Genomic DNA, 25,493 nt, shown 5'->3' on the forward strand with positions numbered 1-25,493 from the left:
AAAAAGCCCAGGCTCTGTCATTTTCTCCCTAATTCTGCTTCCCACTTAACTCTTGCAGAACATCTCTGGAATCACCAAGGAAAGAAACCCCTGCTACCTTCGCAGTTCTGGCATGATAAGCTGGGGCCCCTCCCACCCACATCAGCCTAGACAAACAGGAGGGGAGGGTGGGGTCCCATACACAGCACTGCAGTTAGCACACAAAGATGGACATCCACTCCAAAACCTCCTTCTCTGAGAGGTTAAATCCAGCCTCCCAGGAAAGTACGATAAAACAGAAAAGAATCACGTCTTTACTCCTCTGCAGTGTATTATCCACATCCTGAATTCTCTCCGCAAGGTCAAAACCTCACATGCGTAGGACTCCATTTCTTCCATCTGGAAATATTCTTTCTCCTCCAAGTCTGCATGGATGGACTTTCACAACTTTTCTTCAGTTGCAGAAACCAGGAGTCTGAAGAAGTGGTTGGAAAGCAGGGTGAGTGGGCTCTGAGGGAAGGCACTTTCCTTCAGCTGTGACGCCCTCTCTACACACGGAACGAAGCAAATCTTGGTGCACATCCTTTCAGTCAAGTCTCACCCAGGCACGCCAGCCTGCACGCTGCCCATCCGCTGCCCAGCAGCACAGCCAACCTCTCCGGAGGCCCAGCAGCACTCCAGAACGACTCCTAGGCCAGAAGTGGCTCCCCAGGGAAAGCTGCGGGGCCCAGGCCTCACCCCCAACTTCTGGCTTAATTGACAGGGGTGTGGCCTCAGTGCTAGGATTTCCGAAAGCTCCCGAAGGTTCTCACAACCCTCCTGGGTACATGCCACATCCACATTCATCCCGAGGGTGAATGTGGGAACCCCAGCGGTGCCTGCCAGCTCACCGTCCCGTCCCATGCTCCCACAACCCCTCACCTTCCAGTGAGGAGACTGAGACGCAGAGAGGCTCACTGGGTGGCACACTTGGTATTCGAGCCCGGACAGTCATGCTCGCTCTCGCTCTCTCTCCCTCAAAATAAATAAACATTTTAAAATGTTTCACTTTTAATGAAAAATGTTTCATGCAGAGAAGCATGAACAAAAAAATCATTATAGGTGCATTTACTTTAACTGTTTACTCTGCATAATTACTTGTTTTTAGACATAGTTGAGTTCACTCTGTAGCCTCGGTCCACCCCACTGCCTTTTCCATCGGACGCCGGCATCTCGCTGTGAGTACTTCCTGAGCCCCTCCTGAAGAAGTTTCCTGAAACTCTCCAAGACCGCCTCCAGCGGCTGCCGGCACCTCACTGATGTGCCTGACCTCTGCTATCACCTGGGTGCCAGATTCTATGCTAGCTTGTTTATGCTCATTATCACTAACCTTCAGATAAGTAGTATTATCCTCATTTTAGACATAAGGAAGTTGAAGTTCCAAGAGGTTAAGTAACTTGCTTAGAATAACACAGCTACTTAGAAAGGCTATACAATAGCCCATATTACAGCCGGGTACAAAGTTTGATTCCAGTACTAACTAGTTGTGTGATCATGAGCAGTTCCTACACAGCTCTGGGCCTCCTCGCCTATCATGTGATGACACAAATAGTGCCCACCTCAAAAAAGATCTATGAAGAGACACAGTGGCATCTCTACAGCCTTCATAATTTCCTCCTCTTCCCTGAGCTTGTCTTGATTCTCAGTGATGCCACTTCTGTCCTTCCCCTCCTTACTTCTTTTGTCTTTTCTTGGTTCTTCTTTCATGTAACTTCCCTTCCTGGATCTCACATACAAGTCCTTTGTGTGCTGCTTTATCCCCCAATAGACTGATGCTCACTGCAGGCATTTTTTGTTACAACAGTTTTACCTAACATTCACTGAGTGTCCAATATTTCCCACATATGTACTCAACATTTTACTTGTAATACCTCATCTCATCTTCATACGAAGAAAATATTATTATACTTACTCTACACACAAGCAAACTTGGGCATAGAAAGAGTCAGTACTTGTGAGTCCCTGGAAGACTGGGCTCTCAATCTTGTTTGACTGACTCCATGACACATGCTCATCACCATGTCCATTACATTCTCTGCCCCAGATACTAACCTATACATATGGGTCCAAAAGCCTCCAGAAGATGTTCATTAAGAGCTGACTACATGCCAGGCATGTGCTAGAGTTGGGCACAAGATCTCTGATCTCCTGAGCCTAGAGCAGAGAGAGCCCCCTGGTCACGTGTGCTGAGCTGCTCAGCCTGGGAACACACTTTCAGGCCTTGAACCCAGATCCTCTCCTTTGCTGCCCAGTGGTTGCCCCATTGCATGATACATCTGTGTAGTGATAAAAGGACCTCCATAAAGCAAATATAGAATTCATCTCCTCACACTATATGACATATGTTTAAGTCACTGGCCTCCCATAACTTGGGTGATTCTACCTTCAAAAACCGTATAGGTCCCAGATCTGGCCTTGTTATGCTGTGTTGGGTCATGTTCCGGTCAACTATTCACATTCCTGCTTCCCCTGCTCCCCTATCCTGTTTCTAGCTGACAAAATAACAGGCTTACAAGTGGCCAGTTTAAGATACAACTGGAATTTTGTGCTCAAGTGAAATAAAGCATATGAAATCCCCTATAAGTTGTAAAACACCATGCAGGCATTAGTAACAATTGGTAGCTTTCTTATAGTCTTCCTGTGTCTTGAGCTAATATCCTTAATAATGAAAAACAGAATACTATCACTCAATTAGACTAGAGTTATTTACCTAAGACACTGTTGCATTGTAATCTGCAATTTGTTAAATGGCAAGTTAGTCATCTGCATTGATTTGTGTGTCCACAGAGAAATATCTCTTATGCTAATGATGCTCTTGCTAACAAACCATAGAAGTAATAATGAGGAAACTGAATTCCCCCTCCATACCTTTGGCTTTGCTGCACAAAGCACAGCTGGCATTTTAGATAAGATATCATGGAATTTTTAGGGCCTGAAGATTTCTTAAAGATCACGTGGCCCAGTGTTTCTCAACTCTGGCTGCACATCAGAGTCACTTCTTGGAGCTTATAAAAAGAAGAAAGGAAGAGAGAAGGCTGATGCCTGGGCCCCACTCTTCAGAGAGTCTGATTCAAGTCTGCCAGCCAATGCCTGAACATCAGGATTATTTAAAACTTTCCAGGTATTTCTAACGGACAACCAAAGCTGATAACCATGATCTAGCCAAATTCCTCATTTTACAAGTGAGAAATCCAGCGTCTTCAATGGAGAGGCAAGATGAATAGGGAAGGTCAAGAAAAAGGCTGGTGGCCCAGGCTGGCCCCAAGGGTCCTGACTTCCAGTCACAGAGATCATGACCACAGTGTGTATGCATACAAAGGGATGTACAGACAGGCATGCATACACGTGCATACACAAGCATATGCACACAACAGAGGACTCAATGGCATCAGGCTTTCACATTAAGAAAATGAAAACATTAATCCATAATAAACAGACACAAATGTATACAGTTTGTGCCTAGTTGTTTCACTTGTGTTTCCTTTCAGAGAATGAAGAAACAAAATACTAACTGCTGATACATCTTCATTTCTGACAGAGGAGCCTACCAGGCCCACTGAAACAGTGAGCATCAGCAGCTCCAGACCACCCCCACCCCCACTAACTTTGACTCAGTTGGGCCAGGAGGAGACATGTGACTCAGTGGGTTAAGTCGGAAGTCTGGCCTCGGCCAATCAGATTAACAGATGGAGTTGAGAACTCAGGCACTGGGCACACCCACAGTGGTCTTACTAATGCTGGTGTGAATTTCTGTTCCTTGAAACAAATAAGAAAAACAAAATCCTACCAAAGTCATCAGAGTAGCCAAAGAACACCTGTCCATGCCATACAGCAAGTGAGAGAGAAACCCACCCAAAGGAAAACATAAGGAATGGGGATTTTTCCTACCCTCATAATGGGATCTGACTTGTTGGCAAATAATAAAGTAAAAGTGGAGGAATTCGATTTGGACATAGGTTATAGTCAAATATGGTTTAATGTTTTATTTCAACAACTAGGAAAGCAAAGAAAATTTACTCTGTTTTGCCAGAAAACTAAGATTGACCAATAGGATCAGACCACTTGAAAAGACAGCTATGTGTTTTCCTAATGGCTTATAGGATAATCTGCTTTTTGTGTAGTTACTTTTATTTCTTACATTTCTGCATCTTTCCAGAATCTCAAATAACCTGACCGAGGGAACTTTCCAGGTGGGTGTCCGAGACAAGCCCTACCCTCCGCTTCACGAGGAATCGAGCAGGGTCCCCCAAAGGCCCACAAGAGGGTATTCATGGCAGCCTTCCTTACGACAGACAAGCACTGGGAACGACCGAAGCATAGCCCGTTCTTCCACGCAACAGTTTCAGGAGCCTTGGGAGGTACAGGAAGACGCCACCACAGAGGTGGAGAGTGACCTCACTGACTGCACCACCGCCCCTGCTGTGTTACAGGAACACACACAACCTTGAGGGCACATCTCACGGAACTTAAGGAATGAGCTGACATGCATCTTAGAGGGAGAGCACAGAAGGCTGGGGGCTACACAGGGAGGTGGGGCGTCAGCACAGAAGGGTGGGGAGGGTACGCAGTGGGGCGGTGAGTCAGCTCCTTCCCCAGTAAGCACCACCCCACACCAGGGACTTCGTGAGAGTGGAGCACCACGGGCCGCAGGACCCACCTGCCGACCAGAGCATCACCTCTCCTACCTTTGTTCATCTCTGTTGGAGTGAACCCTAAGGGACTTTAAAACCCTACAGTTCTGCTAAGGCCAGCGCTCATCTGGACCATGGCTTTGGGTGACCGCTAGCTGAACACATCCATCAATCTTGTGCTAGTTCCAATCTCTTCACCATGTCACACCGCCCAAACCCCAACACTTGGCCTTGAGCTGACCCGGCCTCTGCAAGACCAGACTGCCCACTTCAGGGAGCTGGGGGCCTATCCAGACAAGCCACTAATGCCGAAAGCCCCTCGGATCACCGAGTTTCCCTCCTCGTTCTCTCCTCTTCTTCCAGAGGATCAGTCTTATTTTAAGCAAAGATCTGAGCGTTTGTTTCCCAAAATGGAGGAGAGAACAGGAAACTAAACTACCCTCCTGCCACGCCTCACAGGGCCCTTTAGTCAGAGGGAAGCCAGCGAACAGCTCTTCTCCACTTTTAAAGAGGCCTTGTCCTTGCGGGTGACAAAAGTCTCTGCAGGACTGGGCCCTCTCTCACTCCCCTCGCTCCTTCCCAAAAGGTCCTAGACCTGCCATCGGTGTGACCCCTACGGGGTCTCACACATGCACCCTTACCGCTTTCCAGTCTCTGAAATTTCTTCCAGTTCTGAGAATGAGCATGAAACCCCACTAACAACATGGATTTCAAGCCAAATGAATAAAGTGGGGAGGAGGCCCTCTACAAATTGTTTTCTCTTTTCCTGAATGTAAAAGTAACCAAGAAGCTCCCCAAATTGAGGGGTACTCTGACCACAGGACTTCTCTGGGGTTTGGGTGTATGCATGAGGCTCCCGATTCATCCTATCAGTGAAATGCGTTTTCAGGCAAACAGGGACACTCAGTTACATGACAGCCCAAGTCTCCAGCAGAGGTTGCCTGGGACACAGTTATTCACACTCCAGTGACTCTAACGCATACTGACCATCTCCTGCTTGCCAGCTTCATAGAGAGCTCACAAGAGGCACATGCCGGTTACCATGGGTTTAACAGCTGACCTAGAATGACATCCAAAGGCACCTGACGGTGGGCCCCCATGATCCCATGCAGTTTTGAGAGGCAAATGGTGAGTTCAGTCAGACGAAGAGTGGGCTGGGTCAGCTGTGAGTTCTAGATGGGATTCTGTCCCTGCGCCACTGCATTTAACATCTAAGAGACCGAGTTTGCCATCTGTTAAATGAGAACAAAAATACCCCAGGGAGAAAAAAATCGCACAAAGATGTTGCAAAAATCTAATGAGGTAACATATGTGAAAACACTCCGAAGTATAAAACCCAATGCAAACTATTATTATTTAATGCTATTTCAGTTACAAAAGAGACAAGTGGGGTGTTAATCCAGCAGGAACATCTCACAAGCTCAAGCCCTGGTAACAAAGTAAGACAGTTTCCAAAACAACCCCCAAGCAAGCCTGATCTCATGAACTCGGCTGCAGTGAAAACCACCTGAAGTCAGAGTGTGGCAGAGACTGCTGGTCACCCACCCGCTAACTGATGCTTGACACATGGACCCGCCTCCCTGGAACCTGGGCCCCTAAGTGCTCGCAGAGCAGTGCTCCAGCAGGAGACGGTGCCCCAGGGCAGGCCGTGCCTCTGAAGGGACATGCCAGGGGCCCGGGAGATGAGTGTCCACATGTTTCCCCAAGTCCACCAGGAGTGCCATCAAACTGGCCTCCCCGCCCTCCTCAGAGCAGGCTGTTGGACACTTACCAACACACAGCGGGCTTCACCACCGCAGGTCAGCCTAACAGTCTCCCACACACTAAAAAAAGTAAGTTTTTAAAAATATATATAATCTTTAGGACCCTAGTATAAAATTTCGCCTTAATAATAGTTTTTGTGCTTTTCAAAGTGGCACAACCACTGATATACATTATTCATCCAGGCTCTTGGTTGTGGCTGAAAATATCAATAGCTTCTAAGCCCCAACACTAACTTCCTGTGTCCACCAATGCTTCCAGCAAAATGAATCAAAGCTAAATCAGGATTTAGCAGATTTCTCTAAATATTGCAGCAATTTTTGACTCAGAGTCCTAGTGAGCGAGAAGGAACAGCCACGAAAATATGTTAAAACCTTAAAACCATTCCTGCCACAAACCAATGGCCATTGCTTGAACTGACTCTCCCCGGAACAAGCTGCTTCCCTGTGTGTGGCCAAGCCCGTGGCAGGCAGGCACGAGCCCACCCTGGGAGGGCACCCGGGAACCGAGCTGGCCCCCGGGAGAGCAGGCAGGGCCCGCAGTCCGATACAGACGCACGTGCCCGCGCCACCCGCGTCATCTCTGCTCCCGCAGGCACTGCTGCGGACCGGGAAAAGGCACGACATTCTGACGGCTTTCTGATCACCATGACAACCGGGCTCTGGGAGAGGAGGGAGAGGAGGAAAGGCCACCCAGCACTGTGCAGTGATGGCTTCATAAACTGCCAAGTGCGTTCCCCAGACATGGGCATCTGAGAGGAACACGGTCGTACACTCCAATATTCATGTTGGCTTCAAATGAGCTAGTGAAATTGCCATCTTGGCTTCGAGAGATAGCCCCAGCCATCCGGCCATCTAACAGTTGATGGTTACAATGTGGAAAAGGACGAGCTTTTGCTTTAAATATCAATTTTTAAAATCAGGTTGGCTGCAAGTATCTGAAAACAAACTGTTTTTAGCACTTGAAAGAAAAAGAAAAAATTCGCGAAGCAAAACCTATTCCAATACAACCCTAACTATTAGCATTTCTTGGCTCTGATATAATCCAGGCTGCTTGGTTTGTCTCACTGAAGCACTCACTGGGTGCCCTGTACAACAGAACATCTCCTTCCTCCTATGCCGGCGGCGTTCTTAGATGCCAAGATCTAGAACGTGTAACACCAAAATGACATCAGAGCATAGACAAATCAGCCAAGACTCAGGCCAGAAACAAAGGCCAAAGAACATATGGGAGGCAGATATAGCCCCTGAGTCGCCGTCTGCACAGAACACGGCAGTGTCACCCACTTACAGCTGACCATTCATCACAGCAAACTCTGAACCAAACAGAAGAGGCGCAGGCACCGAGAGACTCCATATGTAGAATCTTCTCATTCATCCAAAAGCTGATTAAGGGGCGTTTGGGTGGCCTAGTCAGTTAGGCTCAGGTCAGGATCTCAGAGTTTTGTGAGTTTGAGCCCTGCACTGGGCTCTGTGATGGCAGCGTGGAGCCTGCTTGGGAGTCTCTCTCTTCCTCTCTCTCTGCTCCTCCACCACTCATATTGTCTCTGTCTCTCTCAAAAATAAATATACTTTTAAAAGTTAAAACATAAAAGCTAATTAAATCTTCAGTACAGTGATGGAAAAATGGATCCTGGACCCTGCAGAAAACACTGTCTATAATTTCTAGTTAACTCTCCCCCAGAGAAACATGCCACATGGTTCTGCGTTTGGATATGTCATGGAAAACAGCAAATGAGTTTCATCTACTAGATAGATTAGATCATCGATTAGATACCTATTAGATAGATATCTACTAGATAATTAACTGCCCTATCCCAACTTCAGAATTGGAAATTTGGAGTTAATTCAATGAATTAGTATGTGAATCCAGAAACTGGGGACTAAAGGGAAAACATTATTTCAAGAGTGTCTTAAAAATGTGCACGTCCATTGACCTCAAAGTCAGGAATCCAGCTGGGAAATGGGGCAATTCCTCTTGCATTCCACTTCCACGTGGGGAAAGGTGCCCTTCACAAGGTGGAGGTAAAAAGGCGAGCCCTTCGGGCAGGATGACATCTAAGAAAGGTCAGGAAAGCAGGGTGCCAGGGCTCTGGGGAAAATGAGCTGTCTGGCTGGAGGAAGTGCCCTGTCAGAGAATGGCCCTAGAGAAAGGCCAACCGAGGCAAAGGCCAACCAGGGAGGACGTTTAAACTGTACCCCGCGGATGGGCAGCATCCTGAGGGCTTCCCAGCCAGGCAATGGGGGGTGCAGCACAGAACTGCAGCAGGCCACCCCTGTGCCCCTGGGAACGGGGCCAGGGAGCCATTCTAACATTAATGTGACATTCCAAGGTGCGCTCAGTGGGGCCTATCTTGGTTACTGTTAATTGACTCTAGCAGTCAGAACTAAAATACAGTCTAAGTGAGGGTCACGAGGCAGGCTGGCAGAGAGGAAGTCTGGGGATGAGAGTCCTCAAAACCGTAAGGTGCAGAAATGGAACCCACGAGCCCACTTCCCTGCCATCCTGACGTGAGGGAAGAGGACATGTTCCAGACAGCGGGCCTCGGCTCTGACTCGGCCCTCATCACTCTCTGGTATTTGTATTGTTCTGGGTTGTTGTGGTTGTTTTCATAACAAATATGAAACAAATATGTTTCCCCATCATTGACTGTTCTAGTTATAAAGTCACACCCAATACGACTAAACTGGGACCACATCAGCGATGTTGTATATGTGGGCACGCACAGGTATGTACATGCATGTCTGCAAGTGTGTGCACGTATGCACAGATGGAGCTGAATCAGTTTTAACTCAAGTCATTAAAGTGAAGGCTCAAAACTGCATTTATTTTCCTGTTAATATGCCAAATTAAACTTTGCTTCACACTGTTTAACTCAGTAATTAATTCCCATTCCCTTTTATGTTTGATTAATTGGAATTTAGAGGGCAACCAGCCTCCTGGTCACGCCAGGTGAAGCAATCCGGCATCTCTGGGCTGTGGGTTTGCTTGTGGGGCGCTCCCCGCCCCTCTGTGAGGACGAGGGGGCATGATCCTGCCCACAGAGCAGCCCGGAGAATAAAAATCGTTTCGGCGGTTAATTAACCGAGCACAATACAAAGGGGGCAAGTGTGCTACTTGCCAGATCTTTTTCATGAGGAAGCGCCTGGCACATTCTATGCTTATGGGTGTGGCAAATGGTCTGGCAGGGCACACAGCCACAGGTGAGCCCAGTGCCTCTGGGTGTCGTGATGGTGGCAGTGAAGGGACAAGGCGGAAGTTCTCGGCCTTTGATTCTTTGTTTCCAAAGTGCCCAATTTTAATAAGAATATGTCCATACACTATGTGTAGAATCTATTTTTGTAGCAACACATGATGAACAAGAAAAGCAGAGGAAGACCCTAGTGACTAACACTTTTCTTTCTTTTTCATATCCTATTCCTTTATTTTAATCTACATATTTTCTTTTTTTTTTTTTAATTTTTTTTAATGTTTTATTTATTTGTAGGAGAGAGAGAGACAGCGTGAGCAGGGGAGGGTCAGAGAGAGAGGGAGTCACAGACTGAAACAGGCTCCAGGCTCTGAGCTGGCAGTCAGCACAGAGCCCGACGCGGGGCTCGAACCCACGAACCGCGAGATCATGACCTAAGCGAAAGTCGGACGCTTAACCGACTGAGCCACCCAGGCGCCCCTAATCTACGTATTTTCAAGTTAGCTAACATACAATGTAGTCTTGGCTTCGGGAGTAGATTTCTGTGATTCATCACTTGCATTTAACACCCAGTGCTCATCACCTTAAGGCCCACCACCCCTTTTCCCCCCCCCCCCCATATTCCCACCCCCATCAACCCTCAGTTTGTTCTCTGTATTTAAGTCTCATGATTAACACTTTGGCTTTTTTACACAATTAGACGTGGCGCCATCTTCTATCATCAAAATAATTCCAAAGTGGGCTTGAGTAACAATAATGCTCTATTTCTCACACTATGTGGTGGCCTCACTGGTGTGCACTTTCTCACACTCACGTACATTATTTGAGCATATTGAACATTATGTATAAAAAATTTAGAACAAGAAAGACAATGTGCTCAAATGGAAGAATTAGAATGAGCTATGGTATTATCTTTGGGGTAATTTTTGTGTGTCCTTTCATCTTTATTTCCAAATTTTATAGGTTATAGTCAGGAAAAATAAAACTTTTTATTTTAAAAATCCATCTAACAGATGAGAGTATAAGCAGTGAGAACTTATACACTATGACTTAGCCCAAATTTTGCCACCTGCTCCTTCCTTGATCTCTAACAACTTCTTTCATTCTGCCAACCATGACTGCTGATCCCTGCGTGTCAAGTGACATCCTTGCCCCAGAATACATGGTATTCCCAATCTCAGGAGCTCACGAGGAGGGTGAGGTGTGCAGCACTGGGGAGCACATGCTGCCGCCTAAGAAGAGAGGAGGAGGTAATTCTACATCAACCAGAAGGACTTCTGACAGCGGAGATTCTGGATGTCACCACTGTAACATTCATGAAACGATATGTGTCAGCTGGAAAATTACAAATAGAAGATGCACCTTTATTTCTAATAAGTTTTACTTTTAAATGAGCTTCACACCATGACATCCTTGTCAAGTTTCCAGGAGTGCTTTAATCTGGCAGCATGTCTCTGGAAAACTCGGGCAATAGAAAGTTCTGGAGACCATCACTATGTAGTTTGAGAGATAATTTTCCTTTACATTTTATGGATAATATGTGTATGGTGACTCCTAAAACATTTGGTTCTAATTTTCTACTCTCCAAACAGCTATTCAGCTTTAAACCAACACACATACGTGTCTGGGTTGTTATATGTGCCAAATTCTCTATTAAAGCAAAATGAAACAAAATCTTTTTTTCCCCACACAAAGATCTTCAAAGTCTCAAAGTGTCCCTTCTACCCGTTTCTTGAAATCTATACAGATTTAATAGCGCTGGTTCTATGAGCTACAGAAAGGGCCCTTACTGTCCACATGCAACATGACACTGTATCAGAAAGAGACAACAGAATAGGTCTCAGCACATGGCCCTGTCCCTCACAGGTCACAGACTTGTAGCACCTCGACCCACAGAGAACAGGGGCAGATACGGCCACAGCTGCAGCACAGAAACCATCTGGGATGAAGACTCGCCTTCAGGTCACACATCACCCGAAAGCCCTTCAGGGAGAAAGCGTGAGCCTGGATGGGCAGCCCTACCCCTCCTCTCCCACCTCCCCTCCTCAGGACTCCAAACAGACTCCAGCTCAGGCGCAGGAGCCACAGGCTGACTCTGCAGTGGGGAGAAGAGTCCCTTCTAGCTATTTACACACTGCTCCTGCCCCCCCACGTGACCCACACTTGTCACACCACTTCTTGGGCATTCTCCCTTCCTGTAACTCCCCAAACTACAACTATCAGAATCCATGCTCACCCCAGTTACAGTCTGGTCACAAGACGTAGGTAGGGTCCCCAAGCAAGTTACAGAAGTGCCCTTCTGAGAAAAGCACAGTCAGTTCCAGGTCCTGCCAGGTCATCCCCAGCCCTGACCAAGATCAGCTACCCCAGCAGGCAGGGAGCACGAGTGAGGGTACTCGACCTCCCACGCGCCAATCGTTGGCCAAGACGGAGGAAGTACCGGAAGGCAGAGAACGAGTGAGGCCAGGCCGACAGGGAACAGGACAGGTGAGCATACAAGAGAACTTCGAGGGTGGGAACCTAATGGGGCAGAGGCAAGAAGAAGGGTAGACAGGCAAAGAGTGGTCTGTGCGTTGATTCCATAAATGGTCCCCATTCCACCAGCAATGTTCTCACAAATCCAGGTCACTTTCCTGAAGACAATGAGCTGGCTGACTCAGTGAAAGGCACAGGGAACATAAGGAAAGGATCAGTCATTCAGTTGTTACCACTCACCTCCAAGATGCCGACCTCCACGTCAGAAGGCAGATTGTGAGGAAATCAGCAAACACTTCCTACGAGCACAGTATACCTAGCTGAAGAAAGGTAGTCCTTGAAGACTCCTCCCAAATCCTCAGTCCAGAAGAGAAGTTAAAACACAAACCTCAGGGCGCTTTGGTGTCTCAGCCAGTTGAGCATCTGACTTGGGCTCAAGTCATGATCTCCTGGACCCCTGGGTTCGAGCCCCGCGTCAGGCTCTGTGTTGACAGCTCAGGGCCTGGAGCCTGCTTTGGATTCTGTTTCTCCCTCTCTGTCTGCCCCTCCCCCCTCACACTCTGTCTCTCTCTCTCTCTTTCTCTCAAAAATAAACATAAAAACATTAAAAAATTAAAATAAAAAAGATAAAACACAAACCTTGAAATATACTCAAGCATTGAGTGCCATGAGTAGGAAAAACTGCTTTCGGTGAACAGTGGAAAGAAGGCAAGACCTGAATGGGGAGGGGGGTAAATGAGTGAGGGGAGGGGAGGAGAAAGGGACAGCGTGAGACAACAGAGAAACGAACCAGACAAAGGGAGGTCACCTGAAAGTAACCCCGAGGTTGGAGCCACCTGGTAAGTGACTTCAAACGCTCATACTGGCCTCAGGGGTCTAACCTCATTCCGTGGGAAGAGGGGCAGTTGAAGGTCTCGGGCCAGGAGGTGACAGAGTTGTAAGCAAGAGGGGTAGTGAGGAGAGCAAGGCAGGCCAACCAGGCAGAGGGGAATGAGGCAAACGAGGGCCACAGTGGGAACAGAAACCAGGAAAACAGGAGGCACTGCAGAGGAGAGCTATGCACAAGGGTCTCCCGAGACTCGGGGTGGGGAGGGGGGGGCGGGGGGGGCGGGCAAACAAGAAGGACCACTTAGAAAAGCAAACTCAAACAATTCTGACCTTTAGGGAAAAACTGTTAAGTGTTCTGGAAGTGCCATCTTAAGAGAAAGAGATTACATCAATCTAGAACAGGTTATAGAAAAGAGAGTTTACCTGCAGTCATATAAGTAACCTAATTATCAGGAAAACAGATTTCTAAATTCTTTTTTCAGTGGATTTGTGGATTCTTTTTTCAGTGGCCAATAACCCTAAATGGGAAACAACCAAAAACAGATGTTTTGTCCTAAAAATAAATTCCAAAGGTGTGATAATCAACTACTCTTTACATATGTAAAGAAAAAATTAAAGCAGAATTACAAAGGTTTTTTTAAAGACGATGCTTACGCTGGGAAGCGAGGAGTTCACTTTCACGTGTGCCACGAGGCCACAAACTAAGACCACGTTGTAGAAACTGGTTTGCCAGCAAGTCACGTGCCTCAAAAGTCCCACAGCCCATAGTCCACTAATCCGATTTGTAAGAATATCTTACAGGAAAACAATACAAAATACTAAAGAAAACTTCAAGCACAAAGCTCTTTTCTGTTATCATATTTATATTAATTTAAACAACAGTGAACATAATTTAAATATTAAAAAAAGAAATGCTTTTTAAGGGTATGTTATACTCACAGTTCGAACATTAGGGAGAGATTAAAAAGGAAGTTTGCAAATGGTTTTAGGAGCATCAGAAAATGCAGGCAGGTGAATACTAACCGAAAACTCAGGACACAGAACTGCAGGTATAATATGAAGACGTCTGCACAAAATGGGGAGAGGAAAAAGCCAAAGACAACGCTGCTAAACCATTAACAGAGAGGACCATGGGTAGTGCCTTCTATTTTCCTATTTTCCATTTTTCACGGCTTCTAACGCGAGCACATGCCCCTTAAGAGATGAGAAGTGAGAGAGGGAGACTAACAAGCCCGAAAGGAGGAAGAGGAGGGCACACGTCCAGGAGCGGCACAAAGTGTGGGTGAGCCTCAGGAGAGGCGTCAGAAGCCATGCCGGCAGAGCTGGGGCCCGCCGGCCAACGCGCGCACACGGGGGCAAGAAGTGCAAGTTCACGGCCTCTGCCTGGAGAAGGAAGGAAAACAGCAAGAGGCAGCAAAACGGCAGCAAGGCTGCTCTGCCTGCTCTGCTCTCTGGCCAGCTGGCTAAGGCTAAGTCACGCTGCGATGACAGCCCAGTGACCCGTGCCCACGTGGTGCTTTCCTGCAGGGCTGCTGCAGGGGACGGAGCCTTCCCTCTGGGACCCGGCAAGACGAGGCTCCTGGGACATTATAGGCCGTGGCAAAAGGAACAGCCATGTGCTTAATGGCTGTGCCACCAGCGCTCACTATTCACTCCCTAGAGGGGACCACGGAAGCCTGTCCCTGCCTAGAGCAGACCACGGAAGGTGGCGCTCCTCCCCGCAGCAGAGGCTCTACTGTGGCAGGGACGCACCAGCCTCCCCAAGCCCCTTCTCCATGCAGATTGTCATGAAGAACTGAGACACTGCAGGAGAACCACAACTCCCGAAAGAAATGACTTCACAGACCGCACGACACTTACAACACAGCACAGCTTACAAACGCCCCACCATCTGAGCACCACAAATTAGTGCAACTTCCTGCCTGAGCTTCAGGAGTTCGTCAAGGCAACAACGGCCTCCCAGTGGGTCCAGTGCAGCCTGGGCGCTGACAACGCCAGGGCTGCCCGAAAGTGAAGAGCTTTAGAATGTTCAAGCCCTAAGTTCCATCCTAGTTTCCTGAAGCGCCCTGGTTCACCTCGTTTGCCTTCCTGGCCGCAGCGAGCTCAGTGGCGGCCCGCAGTGGACAAGCACCTGCCAAGTGAACGGATAAAAGAAACATGAATGGCCACCAGTTGTCATTCCTGCAATGCCGAGAGTCTTCACGAGACTCAGCCTTGAACACAAGGGCCGGCACACAACCCTCGCACGTTAACTCAGAAAAGCACGCTTCCAGAATCATCCAAGAAAAGCAAGTGAATGATGTCATCAATAAAGATCAAACCCACCGATGTGGCCTCTATACTTGCTGATAAATGATCTTTAAAAGACCATGTTCCTCAACATCTTTATCCAGAATTTGTAACACCATGAACTTGTGATTTATCCAGACAAGACTACTATCAAGTCTACCTCCTTGGAGTCTAGAAGCCCAGTCAGGAGGAGCAAAGAGCCAATAGTTCAGTAACCCCACAGTGCTGCCTCGTCACGCAAATAGCATGGTCAACACAGGAGCATCACCTCCCAAACCAAGTAGTGAAGGGGCACCTGGGCGTCTCAGTCGGTTAAGTGTCCAACTTTGGCTCCGCTCATGATCTCACGGTTCCTGAATGCAGGGCCCGCATCAGGCTCTGTGCTGACAGTGCAGAACTTGCTTGGGATTCTCTCTCTCTTTCTCTCTCTCTCTCTGCCCCTCCCCCACTCACTCTATCTCTCTCAAAATAAACATTAAAAAAAACTAAAAACATAAAACAAAAAAAGTAGTGAAAAGGGTTATCATAAAGCTGATTTTTAAAAATCATTCCATGAAAACCCCACTAAGCTCCCTGAAAAGAGCCTTCAGAGCTGGGAGATCCTAAGCACCAAGCCTGTATTCCCAGCGAAGCAGCAACCTCCCCACAGAGCCAGCTGCAGCCAAGTCTCCTGAGCCAGAAAACGTCCTTGGCCGGGGGTGCTCAGGCTGTCTGGTTCCCACAGGGCCCCAGGGTTTCCGGACCCCACGGGCTTTCCCAGGCTCTCGGGGCGGCCACAACTCCTATGGCACAGGTTTCACTGCTAAAACCTCATCTCTTTTCAAACACACTGTACGTTTTCATCATCCCCCATTTGTCAAATTAAAACTTCTTCTTGTTCTATTTTTTTTCATAGCAATAAAATAAAAGAGCTCGGTTTATCAAATTTTCCACAGCATGCTGGGCACCCCAACAGATCAGGACCTGCAACTGACAGACCCAGCTCGTGACCACTAAATACGAAAATGAAAATAAAAACTGCTCTGAGCACTTCCAACAAAAATATTTATTTGGTCTGCTCCCTTCACACCTCAAGAAAGCCTTGGAAGGGGAAAGACAGAAAGAAGGAGGGGAAGAGAAGAGGGAAGGCAAGAGAAGAACAGAGGGAGGGAGGTTCCTTCACATGCTCAGGGCTCAGAGCCCAGGCCCGCGGAGGACCAGCAGCAGCACCCCAGGGAGAACCAACACAAGAAAGAAGCAGGGGTGTGTGGCCTGGGACCTGACCCCGGCCGGCTCTCACCCAGATTTGGCCTCAGCCCCACTCCATATACAGCAGGGCCCACTGAGGCTCCGCATCCACTGGCAGGTATGTTTACTGGAGCTAGAACACCATCCTGCAGGGACGGGGTGCTGCCCCCTCTCCGCAGGGCCCCCCAAGTGTCAGTCCCTCGACGTGCGGGGCTATTCTATGCGCAGGCCCTTGTCCAGGTCCCTGCTCAGTGCACAGAGCACCTCCAGACACCACTGTCGGTCTGCCCACTCACCGGAGACACCCGACATTCCCACCTCGAAGCTCCCGTGTGAAGCCAGAACAGGGGTCTCGTGCCCATCAGGGATACCCCCGTGTGCGCTGAGGGCCAGCACCTCACTCGGCAGGCCTTACCCAGGTCTGCCTCTCACAGTCAGCTCAGCAGGCTCTGAAATGTCTTGATAAGTTTTATTACAAAAGTAACTCAAGATTGCTTTTTTTTCAAAGATTGCTTTAACAAATAAAGCAATACAAGGATCCTGAAACACAAGTTAAACCCCCCGTATATACCCTCCCCAGATTGTCCCTAGTTCCCCCAAAAGACACAAGTGGTGCTTGTCACATTCTTCCTTCTAGTCATCTGCTGGAGGTGGGAGTGGGGGAGCACACAGATAGGCTTTCCCGGAAAACAGGACCATGTTATAACCACTACTCTGTAATTTTCTTTTTCTACTTATCACACAAGGGACATTTTTCCCAGTCAGGAAACAGACACTTAACTCATTTTTAAAGTATCTACGTAAGGGCACCTGCGTGGCTCAGTCAGTTGAGCGTCCAACTTGGCTCAGGTCATGATCTCACAGTTCATGGGTTCGAGTCCCGCGTCAGGCTCTATGCTGACAGCTCAGAGCCTGGAGCCTGTTTCGAATTCTGTGTCTCCCTCTCTCTCTGCCCCTCCCCTACTCATGCTCTATCTCTCTCTGTCTCAATAATAATAAACATAAAAAATAAAATTTATTTTATTTATTTTTTTTTTATTTCTAGGAGAGAGAGAGAGAGAGAGAGACAGCGTGAGCAGGGGAGGGTCAGAGAGAGAGGGAGAGGCAGACTCTGAAACAGGCTCCAGGCTCTGAGCTGGCAGTCAGCACAGAGCCCGACGCGGGGCTCGAACCCACGAACCGCGAGATCATGACCTAAGCGAAAGTCGGACGCTTAACCGACTAAGCCACCCAGGCGCCCCAAATAAAATTTATTTTAAATAAATAAAGTATCTATGTAACATTCCATATTATAGACCCACCATAATTTATGAAACTATTCCCATACCGGTAGATTTATAGGAGAGTTTTTGCCACTATGAATACTGCTGCAGACCCTTGCTTTTATATATGTAAATCCCCAAACAAATCATCAGTATATTTTTCATTTAATAGACATTGCCAGATTACATCCCAAAGACTGTACCCAACTCACATGCTTACCTGCGAAGTGCATCTGCGTCCACCTCCCTAAGCCCTCACCGGCATCATCATTTTAATGCTTGGCAATCTGCTGGGTAAGCTTTATATTCACATTCCCCCTAAGTAGTACTGAGGGTAAACATATTTTCATATAATAAGTGGACCATTTTCCTTCCTCTTCTGCAATCTACTGTCACATCTTTGCCCATTTTCCTATTCATTCTTAAAAGGTGTCAGAGCTCTTCATAATTATGAATAAAACCCTCTGATCCACTGACATGTTGCTAAATGGTTCTCCCAGTTTGGTTATCTTGTTTTTAATTGTGATGTTAAATAACATGACAGTAATAACATAAAATGTGACATCGAAACCATTTTTAAGCACACAGTCCAGCAGCACTGAGAGTGTTCACACTATTGTGCAACCATTACCACCACCCTCTAGAACTTTCCATCTTCCCAAACTGAGACTCTGTCCCCATCAGACACTAACTCCACTGACCTCCCCCAGCACCCACCCTCTGCTCTGTCTCTGTGGACCTGACGGCTCCAGGGACCTCGCAGAAGTGGGATCACAGGGCGTTTGTCCCTGTGTGATTGGCTGGTCTCCCTGAGCATGTGCTCCAGGCTCGTCCATGCTGCAGGGGGTCAGGATCTCCCTCCTCCAGGCAGAATGATACTGTGTGGTACGTCTATACCACATTTTGTTCATGCATCCATCTGTTGATGGACATTTGGGTCGTTTCTACCTCCTGGCTGCTGTGAATGAGGCTGCCATGAACATGGGTGTGCAAATATCTATCTGAGTCTCTGCTTTCCATTCTTGGAAGTATTCTTTTGAGATTGTAGACCATACGGTACTTCTGTGTTTAATTCTTTGAGGAACCTCCATACTCCTTTCTGTGGCAGCTGTGCTATTTTACATTCCCACCAATGACACTCTAGAGGCTCGTTTCCCCACATCCTCACCAACACTTGTTACTTTCTGTTCTTGTTTTTTATGGTAGCCACCCTCAGAGGTGTGAGCTGATCAGTATGTTTGTCTTTTGACTTTCTTTATAAAGTACATTACCCCATGCAAAAATTTTAATTTTAATTGTGATTTTAAAGATCTGTTGGACATAATAGGCGTATATATCTCTCTCTCCATCCTAAGAAAAGGAAAGGGAGGGGAAAGAAAAAAGAAGAAAATTATGTCTGACCATAGAACATTGAAGACTCCCCACAAGGGCCTGCCCTCTGTATCCTTAAAGGGCTGCTGGGCCACGCCTCCCTGCCACAGTTGCCCGTAGAGTGAACAAAGTGGCAACCGCGGAGCCAGGTGGTACATTTTCCTCACTGGCTCCCCATCAGCTACTCACAGCACACAATTTTGTGAGATCAGACAATGCCCGCTTTGTTGTTTTGTGGACTTTAACTGTGCTAGAAAAAACATCAAATATTGTCTGTCTCCATAAATCAAAGCCTGTGTACGTATATTTACATTTAAATTGCTTTCTTTTTCCAAAGAACTCAAAGCTACTATCTTACATGATGTTAGTAGGACTCCCTGAGGAAGGCAAGTTGAGGACAGGGAAGGAAAACCCCCCCGACGGTCATGATTCCAGGCCTGGTCTTGTCAAGGACGAAGGAGAGCAAACGAAACTATTGTTTCCATTGTGCAGCTGCCACTTACATCCCCAACTGAATTAAATATGCACATAGCTGTTGCCTTTATAATCAAACTTCACTGAAGGCAAGTGACACATTTTTGAAAATAAGATTATTTCTTAAAAGCTGCTTCCAAATAAAGCTGCGTGGAATAGTCACAAGCAGGCTGGGAGTGGAGGGCAAGGGAGAGGCCTGACTACGTGTAAGAGTCGGAGGCACTCAGGCTCTGGGTCCTGCCATCACGGAGGTTCTAACGTCTTCTCCCCCGGCCCGGGTCACCACTGTCACAGTCTGCACAGAACTTTCCCCAATCCCTGAAAACACACACATGCGCGCGCACGCACACAACAGAACCATCCAGGGCTGTCAGCAATTTGTACCCAGGGCACACGAGCTACCAGGACACAAGTATGATTGTTCCCAGCTCCGAAATTCCAGGTCTGGTCCACAGCACTGTTCTCTCTGAGCGACTCTCAAAGCACCTGGTTTTTGACTTTCAGACCCTCAAATGTGTCCCACGTCAGCCTGGCAAGGACCAGCTGAGTTCAAGAGCAGTCAGGCACAAGGCATCTTTCACTCATAGAAAGTCTTCCGGGTCCAGGTCCTCTGTGAGCCAGGCCCCACCTGCAGACACCCCCGCACCCCCATCTGCACAGAGAATGGGGACAGTCAGAGGCACCTGTGGCAGCATCCAGGCAGGGACAAAATCCTCACCCCAAACACGTCCCTGAACTACCCGGAAAGACCACTGAGTGGTAGGGAAACAGGCGCGCCCCTCACACTGGTCCTCCCACCACGACCCGGGCCCACCCACAGACTCCAGACGGCTTCAGGAGAAGCAGTACCGGGCGAAACCCCCATGCAGGTGTTGCACCCTAACCCCTCCCTTAGCATTTGAAGGCCACGACCCAGTGGCACACTTCCCAGATCTGCTGCCATCACACAGCACACAGGTCTCTCCTAAGAGGCAGCCCTTCTGAGTAAGGCAGATGTGCTGGGAACACATGTGCCCACCCCTCCCGACCCAGCCTCGGGCAGGGCTCAGAGCTCTACCTGAAAACACAAAGCACCAGACATTTCCTCTCTCCCTAATGAGAAAAGAAGCAGGTGGTCTAAAGGGTGAGCGGCTTCCTGTTGACGGAGCAAAACTGGGCTGAGGGATGTGGCAGGTCCATCCTGAGTTAGGGCACCAGATTCCATCTCCTACTGTTGTCAAGCGGCTCATGAGCGGCCATAAATCCTGGGGCACAGAGGCAGATGTAGATGCAGACACATATACGTGCATGTAAACAATGTGGTCCACTTCCATTAGGTTTCCGTTAACTTCTTAATCACGCCCAGAGAAGTTTCAGCTCCACAACTCTCTTCACGAGCATCAAAAAAAAAAAATGAACTTCACCCAGAATTCTTCATGCCCCATCCACAGTGAGCAGGTTAGCAAGCCCACGCCCACAGCTGCGTGTCGGCTGGGACTTGCACACTTACCGTTCACGCAGGTCTCAGAGGGTCTGCAGAGGCCATCCTCGAATAAACAGCCTGCAGAGGAAAAACAAAAGAGAAATGAGTCAGCGCTACAAAGAACAGTGTGGCTATCTGGGGCCATTACATCCACCGACTCCCAAGTCTCAAAGAAGCAACACAGACCCACACAGACTCTTTGGATTTGACTTTCTTGAGATAATGCTCAAGTATTTGGAAGTCTGGCGTGAGTCAGTGAGAGGGAGTTAAGTATATGTGGACTGGCTTCTCCATTGGGAAGGACACTCACATACATTCTGTCCCTGCCTGCCACAGGGAGGGGCCGTCTGCCCAGACACTATCCAGGTGAGCAGCAAGGGGAGCCTGGGGGGGCGGGTCACCCATGCAGACACTGCTTAGCCGAGCTCCCCAACAGGGTCAGACCCACAGGGCTCCATCAGCATCGTCACTAGAACAGGACCTCTGGCTCCTTCTTTCAAACACTGTGCCTAACACCCACTCCATGACACCCAAAGTGGACAGACAGCTGCATGTGCTGCCAGGAACATAGAGAGAAGATGGAGGAAGCGGACTCCCATCCCCCATGAAGAGAGACAGACAAGAACATGAGTGTACCCCCAAATGTATTTGTCCAACACAGAGGGGTAGGGATAGGTCAGAGGAAGTAGACACCCTGCTTGTGTTCAAGTGCATCTTAAATGCAGAGAAAGAACACGAGAGAAACATCTACCCTCCATAGGGCGAGCCGGCCAGGTGAGGGTATGAACGAGGGAGGGCAAGATCAAGACTCAGATGAGGGCCCTCCTCAGAGGCCCCAATGCTATATGCACACCCGCCCCAGTGAAGGGCCACAAGCCAACAGAAGGCTGATATATTCTGACCACACCATGCCTTCTATAGCAACACTGAGAGCATAACGCCAGTAAGCATAATGCCTGTATTCCTGTTTTACCAATGACAAATTCCTATTTATCCACTAAGAGCCATCTCAAAACTCACCCAGGGACTCTCCCCCAACCAGACTGGCAGATTAGTTCTGTTCAGGTATCCACCGTAGGACTTAAACACATTGTGCTGTGATTGTCAATTTAAGAGTATATCTTCCTCCCTTGAGTATGAGATTCTCAAGATTAGGAACCATATAAATTTATCTTTTATACTTTGCCATTTCCTCTAGGTAAACCCCTGAGTCTGGCCCGCAGCAGATGCCGGCGAGCGGCAGGATGCACCAAAGAGAAAGGCAGGCTAGAAGGAGGTTATTAACTACGAGGGGATCCACCCCCAGGTCACTCTAAAGTCTCTGGTTATTAATTTGTTCGCTAAGGAATTGCTGTAAAATCCGCAGAGTTGAAGCATTCTCTGAAACAAATATGGGCTGAGGAAGGCGCAAAAGCAGGACCGCAGAAGCTATGAAAGCAGATGCTGTTCCAGAAGCAGAGGAGCGAGTCTGACAGAGGACAGCGCTACCGCGAATTCACAAGAGCAAGCAGCTTCACCGTGCCCATCTCACAACTTCAACAGTAAGCTATTACAGTCCCCGCGTTACCTGGGAGAAGCCCTACGGGCAGGTCCGGGGCACACACCCAGGGAGCCGCCCCTCGGTCAGACACCCTGGACCTCAACTCAAAGCCAAAGGTCTGCTTCCCTGAAACAACACATAATCTCACAGCAAGTATCACTTCCTGTCTGAGTCTGGTTGGAACACACATCTTCGCTGCCCCCTTCATCCACAAACTGACCGTGTGCCGTGTCTATCTGCTGCTGCACACCCCCCCTCCGTCCCCCACTCCCCGTGGCTCTGCCCCCAGGGCCTCTCATTCACAGGTCCTCCTCACGGAGTGCCGGAGGCAGGCCCCGCGAGGCGGGAAAGGTACAACAGCCTGGAAGGAAAGCCGCCAAGAACCATCCACAAGATAGCCTGCCACCACTGACAGTCAGCGAGACCTGTAGCCAATCCTGTTCCCCAGAAGTGGTGACTCTGAGAAAGGCAACGGAGCCATCCAGTCTCAGTCTCCTGAGCAGGACAATCACGTTGGCTTATCTTTACGACTCTAATCCAGCCCCCCAGGAGACTGTCTCTTCTGGAAGACCAGTCGCAAACCACCAAGCCTTTCTCTAGGAGCCCAGGCAGTCTGGCCGCCCCTCCCACTGCCCCAGATGCTCAGAGGGCCACATGCTCCCTTCTCTGTGCCCAGGATCACCCGAGCGCAGTTCCAGTGCCACAGAAGACCACGGAGGAAGGCAGGGCACAGAGACAAGGGCGGCCCATGTTCAGAGCCACCACTCACTCACATCAACAACCCTGTTTGTCACGTGGAAACTGCAGATGACAGACTGTGAGGAGAGGCAGCAGGAAGAAGCATTTCCCCACTTCCTGTGCTGTTCTAGTCACAGCTGACAATTAGACTCAATGGGAACGAGACACGCATCGCAATTAACTCTTGAATCTCGACCCTGAACAACTGCTATCTGTGTGTGCCTCACTCGGTCCTTTGCAGGGAACTGGTTAAAAACCACAGCCGAGAGACTTCTACCAGCAGCGCTTCAAGCTGTTTATCAGCAGAGCTGCAAGTGTTCAGCATATTCCACCCGCCATGCAATATGCTAATTTATTTGTGTTGTTATTTGCTCTAAAATTAAGAAAGACCATATTTCATTTTAAGTATCAGCCACCTACTAACACTAATTATGACCATAATTCATGGACAGAAAAAGACGTGTGTGTGAGACACTTGGTCCCGCCCCGTGCTCTCCATCCGACACACTTCCTTCTCCAACGACACCCACCTCCCTCTCCCCTGGCAGGCTGGGCACGGCTCCAAAGTCAATTTGTTCACACTGCAATCTCACAGCCGAGCTCATGAATGGTCTCAAGACCAGGTGCGACTCCAAAGCCAGGCAGTTAAACCCACGAGGCAAGCCCATGAAGGAGTCCGTGTTGGTGCCCAGTGCTTAAAACCAGAATTCCTCGGCTGTCCTGGGGGTATCCACCCTCTCCATGAAAACAAAGGCAGCATTTCCATAATACTCAAACTACGCCCTTGGCTGACCACCCAGAGTCTGGCCGTGAAGGGGCAACACCCCTATCGCATCTATCCACAGACTTCCCTCCAGCTGCAGAACACACCCGCACGCTGACCGATTCGCACAGGCAGACACACTCAAACACACACACACACACACACACACACACACGACACTCACAGATCCGCAAACCGAATTTTCTCAGTCCTAATTCTGCTCCTCCTTTATTTTCTCAGAACACTGCGCAAGATTTCATCACCATCTCGACGCCTCTCTTTCTTTTCCTACTCAAACTGAAAAAGATGCGGCAGTTCTGCAGGCCCAGGCCAGCTCTGCCCCCCATCACTCCTGAGACGTTTAGAAAGGGCTTGGTATTTTGTGGTGGAAACAGCCCACGCGAGCAGGATCCCCACGGCCTGGCCAGCTGGAAACCACAGCTGCAAGGATCCCCGTTCCAGCCCTTCCACTCGGAGGGTGTCCCCTCCAGCCTGGGGCGCTGCTGCAGAGGGGAGAGCGGCCTGAAAACCGACGGCCCAGCCCAGCCACCCGCATCGCCAGTGCTCCGCCCGCCCACGAGCACGCGGACCGCCCTCGGGCGTCTGCTCTCCTCCAGGCTCCCTCTCACAGGCGTCCGCAGAGGCACCGAGACGGATGCCAGCGCACCCTGGGGAGCAGGACAGGTCCTGTGACCGAATGTAAGAAAAGGACGAAAGGAAAATGAATCGCTCACCAAATAATAAAACCGGTTCTCTCTCAGATGGAACACATGAGCAGGAGCGGTGGCTGTATTTTCTACGAAGCCGCTGGAAGATTCGTAGAACCCAAGTATCCTCAGGAAATTTTCTTAAAACTGAGCGCTAATAACGCTACTAAGCCAAGAAAGATTTAGTACTGTAGCCAAATAAAATGAAGACAAAATCCGGCTGGCGTGTGGATTCTACCCAAATGCACGTTAATAACTAGCGTTAACAAGTATGTTACCTCTTCGCAAAGGCAATTTCCCACAAATAACGAGGGCTTCTCACACACAGAGTCTCCTACTTGATCACTCCCCCTTCTCACTGAGCACTCCCAAAGCAAACAGCCCTCCAACGCAATGACTCTCCCAGCTGCCTACGGCAATGCCCGCTCCCATTTTGCAAAAACGAGGAGGCCTGGACCCAAGAAGGTTAATAATATGCACACAGCCTGACTCAAAGCTGCTGTGTCTCCCCCCACACGTGCTTTCTCCACTACTGCAGGCTGTTCCAGGTGAGAGGGCTGGGTGTGCGTCCACACAAGCGTTCACCGGGGCAGACGCAGGCCCTGACACCGCGAGGCCCTCACCTGGCGGAGCGGTCTGTCCGGATCCCAGCCTGACGCTCGTTCCTTCTCCTTCCTCCACCCCCAACCTTTGCTCTTCTGAGGGCCTGGAACACGTCTGAGGACAGGAAAAGACCAAGCCTTTGCCATTACTTGGC

At 48.8% G+C, this 25,493-nt stretch overlaps 1 protein-coding gene across 1 annotated transcript in view; it reads right to left on the minus strand.

Annotated features, from left to right (window-relative positions):
• Positions 1-25,493, minus strand: part of PTPRN2 (protein tyrosine phosphatase receptor type N2) — a 754,508-nt gene that overhangs the window by 640,100 nt on the left and 88,915 nt on the right. Inside the window, exon 2 of the mRNA XM_039255854.1 lies at positions 21,016-21,066. Within this exon, the coding sequence (XP_039111785.1) occupies positions 21,016-21,066 (51 nt within the window). The remainder of the gene's footprint in view (positions 1-21,015; positions 21,067-25,493) is intronic.

The sequence above is a fragment of the Hyaena hyaena genome, unplaced genomic scaffold (genome assembly GCF_003009895.1).
Source record: "Hyaena hyaena isolate Hyena2069 unplaced genomic scaffold, ASM300989v1 scaffold_548, whole genome shotgun sequence".
Taxonomy (NCBI): Eukaryota; Metazoa; Chordata; class Mammalia; order Carnivora; family Hyaenidae; genus Hyaena; species Hyaena hyaena.